General features: G+C 40.8%; 1 protein-coding gene across 2 annotated transcripts in view; it reads left to right on the top strand.

The window, feature by feature from the left end:
* Positions 1-26: 26 nt before the first annotated feature.
* Positions 27-12669, top strand: part of ZDHHC14 (zinc finger DHHC-type palmitoyltransferase 14) — a 345517-nt gene continuing 332874 nt past the window's right edge. For both annotated transcript variants that reach the window (XM_023728825.1, XM_004368808.2), the window contains exon 1: positions 27-271. In XM_023728825.1, the coding sequence (XP_023584593.1) occupies positions 27-271 (245 nt within the window). The remainder of the gene's footprint in view (positions 272-12669) is intronic.

The raw sequence follows: 12669 nt of genomic DNA, 5'->3' as shown, positions 1-12669 counted from the left end.
GTGTCCCCGGCCAGCTGCCCTCGTGGATGCCTCCCGGCGGCGGCGGGCCCATGACAGACTGCGAGTACAGCCAGATCAGCACCCACAGCTCCTCCCCCATGGAGTCGCCCCACAAGAAGAGGAAAATCGCGGCCCGCAGAAAATGGGAGGTTTTCCCGGGCCGAAACAAGTTCTTTTGCAACGGGAGGATCATGATGGCCCGGCAGACCGGCGTCTTCTACCTGACGCTCGTCCTCATCCTGGTCACCAGCGGACTCTTCTTCGCCTTCGAGTAAGTGGCGGCGATACCGCACCCCCCTTTGCCTCCCCCCGACCCCTGCCTCTCCACGCGCTACTTTCGTTTTCTAGAATCCTTATCTCCTGGAAGCTGTTATATAATTCCACCCCGCGCTCCCGTTTTTTCTTTGAGAGATCTGTTTGCCTTTCGGTGCCCAGAGATACATGCAGTTCTGGGTCGCGTTTCTGGGAGTGGACCGGAGAGGGAAGTGAGCAGACACCTGTCGGTGTGCCTGGCCTGGTTGCTCACAACAGTGGGGTGGACCCACCAGGTGGGGCGCCCGCAACTGACCTCTCTGCTGAGTTTGGGGAACTAGCAAACCAGCCTTCTGGGGTGGAGGTGGGATGGATTCTACGTTAGGAATAAATAAAATCGGTTTCTTTTCTGGTAACAAGAAGTAGAGTATCTTGTTAAGCTCAGTTTACTAAATCTTCTCTATTTTTTCTCTGAATACTGAAGAATCTTGGTTAGTTTATGTTTAAAAGTGTAGGACAGCCAATGTCTTGTGGATGGCTAATTTCATTCTCCTTCGATGTTCACTCTTGATGAACAATTTCTGATTTACCATGTCGTTGTTGTTGTTAGGTGCTGTGAAATCAGTTCAGACTCATAGTGATCCTGTGTACAACAGAAGGAAATGCTGCCCCATCCCGTGTCATCCTCATAATTGTTGTTATGCTTGAGCCCATTGTTGCAGCCACTATGTTAATCCATCTCATTGAGAGTCTTTCTCCTTTTCGCTGACCCTCTACCTTACCAAGCATGATGTCCTTCACTAGGGACCAGTACCTCCTGATAACATGTCCAAAGTACTGAGACAAAGTCTCCCTATCCTCACTTTTAAAGAGTGGCTGTACTTCTTCCAAGACAGTTTTGTTCCTTCTTCTCGCAGTCCATGGTATATTCAGTATTCTTCATCAACACCATATTTCGAAGGCATCAGTTCTTCTGTCTTCCTTATTCATTGTCCAGCTTTCATATGCATATTAGGCAACTGAAAATATCATGGCTTGGGTCAGGCGCACCGTAGTCCTCAAGGTGACGTCTTTGTTTCTTAACACTTTAAAGAGGTATGTTGCAGCAGATTTGCCCAATGCAATACATTATTTGATTTCTTGTTTGCTGCTTCCATGGGCATTGATTGTAAATCCAAGTAAAATGAAATCCTTGACAACTTCAATCTTTTCTCCGTTTATGATGATGTTGCTTATTGGTTCAGTTGTGAAGATTTTTGTTTTCTTTATGTTGAGGTGTAATCCATACTGAAGGCTGTATGTAGTCTTTGATCTTCATCAGTAAGAACTTAAAATCCTATTCACTTTCAGCAAGCAAGGTTGTGTCATCTGGATATCGCAGGTTGTTAATGTGTCTTTCTCCAATCCTGATGCTCCAGTGTTCATATAGTCCACCTTCTCAGATTATTTGCTCAGCATGCAGATTGCATAAATATGATGAAAGGATACAACTCTGACGCACACCTTTCTTGACTTTAAACCATGTAGCATCCCCTTGTTCTGTTTGAATGACTGCCTTCTTGGTCTACATACAGGTTCCTCATGAGCACAATTAAGTGTTCTGGAATTCCCATTCTTCCAAATGTTACCCATTAATTGTTATGATCTGCACAGTCAAATGCCTTTACATAGTCAATAAAACACAGGCAAACATCTTTCTGGTATTCTCTGCTTTCAGACAAGATCCATCTGACATCAGCAATGATATCCCTTGTTCCACGTCCTCTTCTGAATCCAGCTTGAATTTCTGGCAATTGCCTGTCGATGTACTGCTGCAACCATTTTTGAATTTTCGGCATAATTTTACTTGCATGTGATATTAATGATATTGTTCGATAATTTCTGCATTCTGTTGGATCACCTTTCTTTGGAATGGGCATGTATGTATATCTCTTACAGTTGCTTGGCCAGGTAGCTGTCTTCCAAATTTTTTGGCATAGACGAGTGAGCACTTCCAGCATTGCATCCATTTGTTGAAACATCTCGATTGGTATTCTGTCAATTCCTACGGCCTTGTTTTTCACCAATGCCTTTAGTGCAGCTTGGACTTCTTCCTTCAGTATCATCGGTTCTTGATCCTATGCTGCCTCCTGAAATGGTTGAAGGTCAACCAGTTCTTTTTGGTACAGTGACTCTGTGTATTCCTTCCATCTTCTTTTGATGCTTCCTGTGTCATTCAATATTTTGCCCAGAGAATCCTTCAAAATTACAACTAGAGGCTTGAATTTTTTTTCAGTTCTTTCCGATTGAGAAATGCCAACAGTGTTCTTCACTTTTGGTTTTCTAACTCCAGTTCTTTACACATTTCATTGTAATACTTTAGTTTGCCTTCTCGACTGCCCTTTGAAATCTTTTGTCTAGCTCTTTTACTTTGTCATCTCTTCCTTTCACTTTAGCTACTCTATGTTCAAGAGCAACTTTCAGAGTCTCTTCTTACATCCCTTTTGGCCTTTTTTTTTTCTTTTCTGTCTTTTTAATGACCTTTTACTTTCTTCATGTATGATTTCCTTGATGTCATTCCACAACTCGTCTGGTCTTTGGTCATTAGTGTTCAATATGTTAAATCTCTTCTTGAGGTGGTCTCTAAATTCAGGTGTGATGTACTCAAGGTCGTACTTGGGCTGTCCGTGGGCTTGTTCTAATTTTCTTCAGCTTTAGCTTGAACTTGCATATGAGCAGTAAATGGTCTGTTCTGCAGTCGGCCCCTGGCCTTGTTCTGACTGATGATAGTGAGGTTCCCATTATCTCTTTCCGCAGACGTAGTCGATTTGATTGCTATGTATTCCATCTGGCTAGGCCCACGGGTATAGTCGCAGTTTATGTTGTTAAAAAACGGTATTTGCAATGAATAAGTCATTGGTCTTGCAAAATCCTATCATGCAATCCCCTGCGTCATTTCTATCACTGAGGCATATTTTCCAACTACTGTAGTTTATGTTGTTGGAAAAAGATATTTGGAATAAATAAGTTGTTGGTCTTGCAGAATTCTATCATGTGGTCTCCTGTGTCATATCTATCTCCAAGGACATATTTTCCAACTACTGATCCTTCTTTGTTTCCAACTTTTCACATTTCAATCACCAGTAATTATCAATGCATCCTGATTGCATGTTTGATCAATTTCAGACTACAGAAGTTGGTAAAAATCTTCAGTTTCTTCATCTTTGGCCTTAGTGGTTGGTGTAAATTTGAATAATAGTCGTATTAACTGGTCTTCCTTTTAGGCCTATGGATATTATCCCGTCACTGACAGTGTTGTATTTCAGGATTGATCTTCAAATGTTCTTTTTGAGGATGAAATTGATGCCATTCCTTTTCAATTTGTCATTATCAGCATCATAGACCATATGATTGGTTCAAAATAGTCGATACCAGTCCATTTCAGCTCACTAATGCCTGGGATGTCTATCTCCACCACTTGCCTGCCAGTTTGCTGTACTGTGGTGGCTTGGCGTGTTGCTGTGAAGCTAGAAGCTATGCCACTGGTGTTTCAAAAACCAGCAGGGTCACCTATGGTGGACAGGTTTCAGCGGAGCTTGCAGACTAAGACAGACTAGGAAGAAGAACCTGGCAGCCTACTTCTGAAAAAATTGGCCAGTGAAGATTTATGGATAGCAGCAGAACATTGTCTGATACAGTGCTAGAAAATGAGCCCCTCAGGTTGGAAGGCACTCAAAATATGACTGTGGAAGAGCTGCCTCCTCAAAGTAGCCTGTTGCCTTCGAGTTGATTCCGACTCATAACGACCCTATAGGACAGTAGTAGAACTGCCCCGTAGAGTTTCCAAGCAGCACCTGGTGGATTCGGACTGCTTACCTTTTCGTTAGCAGCCCAGTGCTTAACCGCTGCACCACATCCCGCAAAGTAAGAGTCGACCTAAATGAGATGGATGGAGTAAAGCTTTTGGGACCTTTATTTATTGATATGACATGACTTAATTTGAGAAGAAACAGCTGCAAATATCCGTTAGTAATTGGAACGTGGAATGTATGAAGTATTGAAGATTTACCATAAGGTTTCTAAATTCTTCACTTAAAGTTTCATAAAAAGGTTCAAATGAACACATTTCCCTCTCCTCTCCCAATACTGAGAAACAGGTAAAAGGAGACTCAGGACTGTGAAGGACCAGTACCACACTCTGTGGAAACTTCTTATTCCAGAAACAATACTTCGGACTTCAGGGATTTTGTCTGAAAAAAAGTGCATACCAGTTGTCCTGTTTTCAAGAGAATCAGATGGGCAACTATTCTGGTGTCAACTAGTTTATTAATAGTTATTAGATATGGCAGTTTAACCACATTGCAGAATCAATTTCAATTGCTGTTATTCAGTGCAACTTCTTATGTAATTCCTGTGTTTAATGAAAGTTGGCTAACTTTGTTTTCCCAGAATTTAAAAAAAAGCAATATATTTATACGGAGTTCTTCTCTGAGCTTCTCATATCCTAGTTATTATGGGGCATGATACTCTCAGTCTGCACCTACTTCTGTTGGATAGGGTTAATTAAACTTTTTGTGTTTATTTACTTTTGTCTCTGATAAGTACCGATAGCTCTGGTAGATGTCTGGTGTTTGCTACTCCAAGCGTTGTCTCAGTCAGAAATGCATGTTCCCTTTACTGTGTAATACCTTTCACAGAAAGCCTCCTGACTCTCCCAGGGGAAATGTTTTGTGTCTGAACATTGTGTTTTGATGAACACTTTTAACAGGATTGAATCAGAGCAGGCGAGGAGGGAGACCTCACATGTAAGCTACCCCCCAACAGTCATTCTCACACATGACCCCTCCCCGCCAACCCCTGATTCTGACTGTGTGTGAGTTGTCCAGGTCTCTCCTTGAAGTTTAACTTGTGTGCGTGTTTTGAGACCAGTTGTTGGAGTCTGTTGGTGGGCCTGGGGAGCAGGCGTGGCCAGGCTTTTGGAATGGAGAGGCAGAATTCTCTGTTCCTTGTGCTGCAGACCCGTGGGAAAGGGAGGAAGGGGCAGAGAGGGTCCTGGTGAGCTTACACGCTCCATCATAAGCACATGGTGTTGAAATAATGACACCATATGGTTTGACAGAAACGCCATCTTTCTAGTTAATGGCAGCTTTAATTGCAGGTGGTCCTCTAGAGGGTCTTCATCATGTTCCTAACGTAGAGCAACAAGTTTGCACTATCTGTATTGGTATCTTTGCTCTTTTTCACAGTTTTAAGAGTGGAGAGCTCTTTTTAATTTGGGGTGGTGTTACCGAGCTGTAGCCATCAGTGTGTCTCCTGTAGAACCATGAACATTTCATTTCCTCTGTGCACCCCAATCCCTTCTGTATGGCTGGGACCTTCCCCCAGGTTGTGACTTTCCATCTTGTCTTTTCTTTGTTCAAACAGAGCTTCTAACCAGACTCTCTTAAATTCATGTTCATTTCTTGCGCCGTGTGTGTCTTTTCCAAGAGTTCCCAAAAGCCCTCAGGAGCAGGTTGGTAGGAATCTTTTCCTGCGTCAGGGTTGAGTTAATGGATGGCTAACTCAGATAACTGTTAGATAACTGTGGGGATAACGTGTGTGCTGGGATTTTATGAGCCACTGTTTGCAGCATCTTTTTTATATCAGTTCTGTGTGTGTGTGTGTGTGTGTGTGTGTGTGTGTGTATGTGTATGTGTGTATGTGTGTGTGTGTGTTTGGTCTCCATGGGTGTTTCTTCAACCAGGCAATTCAAAATTTCAAGAAAATAAGAGGCCCATCCTGTTCTGTTGACTTGGTTGAGAAAAATCATGGGCTGTTCAAGCTGTAGAATGTTATGGTTTGGCTAAGAATGTTTATCACTGTGCTGCTTTTAAGTTCTTTATTCATTGATAATGGTAGAGTGAAATTAAATAACTTCGACCAAATTAATTTGCTAGAGACTGAAAGAACCAATTAGCGGCATGCATAGGAAATGAAATACCAACAGGTAATCCCTGAGCAATCAAGAGGCAGTGCCAGTCCTGTGTGCTCACTGCCTGCCTGCTGTCTGCCCTTCCTCTAGTATTTATTGAGCACTTATATGTGACCCCCGCTCTGATGGTTGTATTTCCTGTCTGGATGGTGTTCATATTAGTAGAATTCATCTTCAGACGTTAGAGTCCAGGCTTCCCCAGACAGTTACACAAAGGCCAGTATAAAATTTAGAAAGAAAGAGAAGCACGTAACTTTGAAGTTGAGTTTTAGACCTCCTTTTTCTGCAGCTTTTCTCCCACCCCACCTCTCCGTCCTGACCTTGGACTGAGTCCTAAACACATGGACAGGGACATGTGTCCAAGAGAGATGGACTTATTGGAACTCAGCAACAGGTGTTGATAACTGTCGCCAACCCTGGGAGAAAGCAGGGGGGAAATGATTATCCCCACGTTGAAGATGGAGTGACAGAGGCTTGGGGAGGTTAAATAATCACCTAAGATCACACAACTAATCAGTGGTGGGGCTCATGACCACACAGCCAGTGCCCCTTCTGTACCATTGTGCTGCTGCTTCGCTAACTATAGAATAGTGGCTGAAGGCATGGTTTTTGGAAGGACAGGCCAGGATTCTCACCAGCAGTATGACCCTGGGCAAATTATTTAATGTTTCTAAGCCTCAGTTTTCCAATCTGTACAATGGGATTAATAGTATCTACCTTTAAATGTTGTTTTGAAGATTAAATGAAAAATGTATATTTAGTACAATGTCTGCTGCATGGCAAGGCCTCAATAAACAGTCCATATGATTAGAGCAGGCCTTAGAAATTACTCCCCAAGGACTCTGGTCATCCTTTCTGAGAGCCTTTGAAGGAGGTGAGCATGTGGGTTAATAAGCAAGTGCGACAGTGATAGCATATGAGGGCTGAAAAAATGCAGAACTGTTAAGTCTGCCCCCAACTCATGGTGACCCCATGCACAACAGAACGAGACAGTGCCTGGTCTTGCGCCATCCCCATGATGGGTTGCAAACTGGACCCATCAGGTTTTCATTGGCTGTTTTTGGAATTAGATCGCCAGGCCTGTCTTCTTAGTCTGTCTTGATCTGGAAGTTCTGCTGAAACCTGTTCAGCATCATAGCAACGCGCAAGCCTCCACTGATAGATGGGTAGTGGCTGTGCATGAGGTTCATTGGCAGGGAACTGAATTCAGTTCTCCCTCATGGAAGGCAAGAACTCTACTGCCGAATCACCCATGCTTTGTAGAACTGTGTAATCTGCCCTTAAATTAAAGACTTTTGTATGAGTCTCAGGAGCCTGTGTGAGGCTAGGGCTTCACTCATGCCCCTTCAGAATGGGAGTCCTACAGAGTTGCCTGGGGGATCGCCTTATCCAGACCCTGGAGAGAAGCACTGAGAACGCCTACCATAAACAGTGACTGGACTTCATTCCCATTTCTGAAGAGTCACCATCCCAGAACCGTGAAGACAGGAGGGAAAGCTACTGGAAGCAACCAGTCGCAACACGATAGTCCTTCTCAAGTAGGGAGGGGCTGTTTATCTTTTGGTATCTTTTACTCCACATATGGAGTACTGATGAAAAGTGACAGCATCTCAGAGCTGTATTTTCGAGGGAAGGGAAGAAAGCTGATTGCAGTACTATCAGGCATGCCGCTGCTCGTGGTTGTTATTGAGTCTCATCAACCACTCTCAATGCCAAGCCGTCATTCTCACATCCCCAGGATTGTAATTTGAAAAGATCGGCGAACATTATCAATTCCTCTCTCTCTTTCTCTCTGACATACACACACAGTCTGCTTTTTATTTATAGTTGAAAATTCGGAAGGAAAAAGTTCTGGGTGCTGAAACATTGACATTTCATAGCCTCTTGATCACAGAGCAGAAGGAAGGAAACAGTTGTGAGGCCAGAGGAGGTCCTTGTTTCCTCCAGCCTCACAGGAAGTGAGGGGCAGCCTGCCTAGACTTCGGTCTTCACTGTGTCTCCCAGTTCTAGGCTGTCAGCCTAGACTGTTTGGAGATGTTACTGGGAATCAAACATTTGGGATCCTGGGAACATTCTCTCATTTTCTTATCACTACATGTCTATTGATGACTTTTTTAAAAAAGCTGTATGTTTTCTTTTTGTCTTTCCCTTCTTCCTTCTCTTCCTCCCTCCCTCCCTCCCTTTCTTCTTCTCCTCCTCTTCCTTCTTTTTCTTTTTAAATTTAGCTCATCTCCCCTGAAATGAGTGATGAATAGTTGGCAGTCAGTGGAACTGTAGTCATGTTTGCTTTGAAGATGGGACTTGGGGCTGTCCTCGGTAAACGAAAGTGCTGTTTCCAATAAAAATTTCTCTCTCATGGATTGGAAATCCTTTATTATCTAGTAGAAGGGGCTACCCTGATAACATAAAAAAACCAAAAAACAAAAAAAATCAAACCCGTTGCTGTCAAGTCCATTCTGACTCATAGTTACCCTATAGGACAGAGTAGAACTACCCAATAGGGTTTCCAAGGAGCGGTTGGTGGATGCAAACTGCTGACCTTTCGTTTAGCAGCTGTAGCTCTTAACCACTACACCACCAGGGCTCCACAACTTATAAAGACCCCCGCTTTTCTCAGCCCTCTTATGCAGAACTGCATCAAGTTCTCCACCATCTTAGAAAACACGTGCAAAGTGTCCCATCCTCTTTTGGCTGAATGCTGATGACCCAGTGCGGTGTCGAACACCATGGGATTGGTAGTAGATGACTTTGCTACCATCAAGATGTTACCACTGAACATAGTAGATGGGGTCCAGGACATTTTATAGCCCACGGTGGTTCCACAAGAATTTTAGGTGGCTTCAAAACCCTATTAGTTGGTTAAAGCCAGTTGCCATGAATGCATTAACCTTTTCATTTGTGTACATGGCCAACACATGGAAGTTCCATGAGGTTAGGGACCCCTTTTGTTTTGTTCGTTGCTGTGTCCTCAGTACCTAGAATGTTGTTGTTGGTATTGTTGTGTGCCATCAATTCCGACTCATAGAATAGTACCTGGTAATAGCAGGCTTTCAGTAAAATTTGTTGTGTACTGAAATAATGGTAATGAAACACTCTAAAAGATAACTTCCTTTCATGCTTCTCCGTTTTCTCATTTTGTAAAGTTGTGTACATTAATCAAATTTGTAATAAAAAATGTCTTCTAGAACATTTGTCTTAGAAACTTTGTTGTTGTGTTGTTGTTAGGTGCCATTGAGTCAATTTTGACTCATAGCGACCCCACGTGACAGAGTAGAACTGCCCTATGGGGTTTTGTAGGCTGTGATCTTTGCAGGAACAGATAGCCAGGTCTGTCTCCTGCAGAGTCATGGGGTGAGTTTGAACTGCCAACCTTTCAGTTAGCAGCTGAGTGCTTCACCATTGTTCCACAATCTACTGTCATCCCTTTTCAAATGTGTTAATGGAAGCAGAGCAAATAAAAGATTTTCCTAATTACTTAGCAGATTAGTGATAGAGTTGGAATGTTCTTTTGGCTAACCAAGGCTTCTTTCTTTGTCTATTTTTTTGAATTGAATGCTCTAAGCAAATAAAGCACACTGTGATATATATGAATGTTACCTAACAACCAGCAGCACCTAGAATAATTTCCCATTTTATAGGTTCTTGACTTTGGATACTTGAATTTATCTAATAAAACTCTTAAGGATATTATTGACTCCCGTAAACCCATTATTGACTATTTACGTTTTACTGTGTTCTCTCTGAGCTAGTGGGAAGTAATACCAAATGATGCAGAAAGGACTCCTGTGGGTTCCTGTAACGGGGTAGTGGTGTTAGTTATTTTTGTCTTCTTAAAATCGTCTGTGCTTCTGCCCTGTCCCATATGTCTGCCTCCTCCCTGAGGTCACTGCCACCTGAACTTTGTCTTTATCAATGTCTTGCCTTTGTTTTTCACCCTCAAGGTTTTTGAATGTATGCATTCCCACACAATAGGTTCTTTAGTTTGGCTTATTTTTCTTTACAAATATGGTTTCATGCTGTATGTAGTATTTTTTTTTAATTATAAAATTGATTTAATATGTGTTTAGCATAAGATAAAGAGTCCTGGTGGTGCAGAGGTTAAAGCACTTGGCTGCTAACCAAAAGGTCGGCAGTTCGAACCTACCAGCCACTCCACAGGAGGAAGATATGGCAGTCTGCTTCCATAAAGATTTACAGCCATGGAAACCCTATAGGTCAGTTTTACTCTGTCTTATAGGGTCGCCATGAGTAGGAATCAACTCCATGGCAGTGGGTTTAACATAAGATAACATCACAGCATAGTATTTAAGGCAATCTTCATGAATACATTTAATTTTGAGATAACGTATCTTTTTATTTTGAAATGATTTCAAACTTCAAGAAGAGTTGCAAGAATAATTCAGAGAACTCCTGTATACCCATATACAGATTCATTGACTGTTAACATATTTCCATGATTACTGCTTGCACTCTCTCTTTTTCTGTGTGTGTTATATTTTTATAATTTTTTTCTGAGCCATTGGAGAGTAAGTTACAGACATCATGCCCCTTTACATCCAAATATTTCAGCATGTAATTCTTATGAATAGGACATTCTTTTACATAAACACAGTAATAGTACTGATTTCAGAAAATTACAACATGGATACAGCAGTCCATATTCAAATTTTGCCGTTTGTCCCAGTATTGTTCCATATTTGTATTTGGTGGGAGTTTGTCATCTGGACATTTGTTTTCTGTTTGTCTCATCTAGATTTTGTCTCTCTTTTCCTCCCTCCTGTCTTCTTTTAGGTGAATCATGTATTTTCAGTGTTTCATTTTATCTCCCTTTTTGATTTTTCTTAGCTATGTTTCTTTGTGTTATTTTTAGTAGTTGTGTTAAAGATTATCATATACACCTTTAACTTACTACAGAATACCTCCAAATAATAATATTGTACTTCACAAATAATGTAAGAAACCTAAAACGTTATAATGCCACTTTCCTCTCTTACCCTTTGTACCTTTATTTTATATTTTGTGTACATTTTATATTTATGTATGCTGTAAGCCCCGTAATAAGAAATTATTTTTAAGCTGTCAATAGTATTTAAAAGAAACACATATATATGTGTGTGTGTGTATATATGTAATGAAGATACTTTAATATAAAACACATATATATAGGTATAGGTATATTTATATATCTATATATATGTAAAAATCCATTGCCACGGAGTTGATTCCGACTCATAACTACCCAATAGGACAGAGTAGAACTGCCTCATAGGATTTCTAAGGAGTGGCTGACGGATTTGAACTGCTGACCTTTTGGTTAGCCGTAGCACTTAACCACTGTGCCACTAGGGCCCCATATATGTAATAGAGAGCATTTAAAATGGATTTTTATATTTATCCTTACATATTTACCCTTTTTCATGCTCTTCATTTCTTTGATCTGTATTATTTCCCTTTATTTTAAAGTACTTATTTTAGCATTTTTTGTGTGCAAGCCTGCTGGTGATAAATTCTCTTAGTTTTTGCATTTTATGAAAGTGTTTTTTTTTGTTCACCTCCATTTTAAAGGATATTTTCACTGAATATAGAATTGTAGGTTGACAGTTTTTTTTTCTTTTGGAACTTTGAAGATGCCATTCCATTGTTTTCTGATGAGGAGTTAGCTGTGTTTATTTGTTTTTTTAGCATTTTTCCCCTGTAGGTAATGTGTGATTTTTCTCCAGTTGACTTTTTCTTTATCTTTTGTTTTCAACTGTTGAACTGTGACAAGCTTGGGCATGATTTTCTTTATGTTTATCCTACCTGGGGTTTGCTGAGCTTCTTGGATATGTAGATTGATACTTTTCAACAATTTTGGAAATTTTTCATCCATTATTTCTTCCAATATTTATTCTGTCCCTTTCTCCTTTTGGAACTCCACTTTCTTATATATTACATTTTGTATTATTCCATAGATCTTAGATACTTTGTTCTATGATTTTTTTCTACTCCTTTTTTCCCTCTTTGTGTTTCAGTTCGGATAATTTCTATAGATACATTTTCAAGTTCACTGATCCTTACCTCTGTTGTGTCCTGTCTATGTTAAGTCATTTTGGATATTTTATTTTTAATTTTGAGCATTTCCACCCCCCCTTTTTTTTTATAATTTCCATTCCTCTGCTGAAATTCTCCATCTATTCATGTCCATATTTTCCACTAGATCTGTAACTTTTTTTTTTTTTGGGGTAGTTATTTTAAAGTCTCTTCCTAGTGATTCCAGCATCTGTGTCATCTCTGGATGTGCTCCTTTTGGCTATTTCTTCTCTTGACTGTGGGTTATATTTTCTTGCTTCTTTGCAAACCTCATAATTTTTCATTGCATGTCAGATATTGTGTGTAAAAGAATTGTAAGGCTTAAGTAATTTAAAAGGACATGCCCTTCTTTCTTCAGGACACTGCTGTGTGGGCTGAATGAATCTAATTTGTAGTTG

This window comes from Trichechus manatus, unplaced genomic scaffold (assembly GCF_000243295.1).
Source record: "Trichechus manatus latirostris isolate Lorelei unplaced genomic scaffold, TriManLat1.0 scaffold00002, whole genome shotgun sequence".
NCBI classification, from domain to species: domain Eukaryota; kingdom Metazoa; phylum Chordata; class Mammalia; order Sirenia; family Trichechidae; genus Trichechus; species Trichechus manatus.
This window is presented reverse-complemented; position numbering and strand designations above follow the sequence as displayed.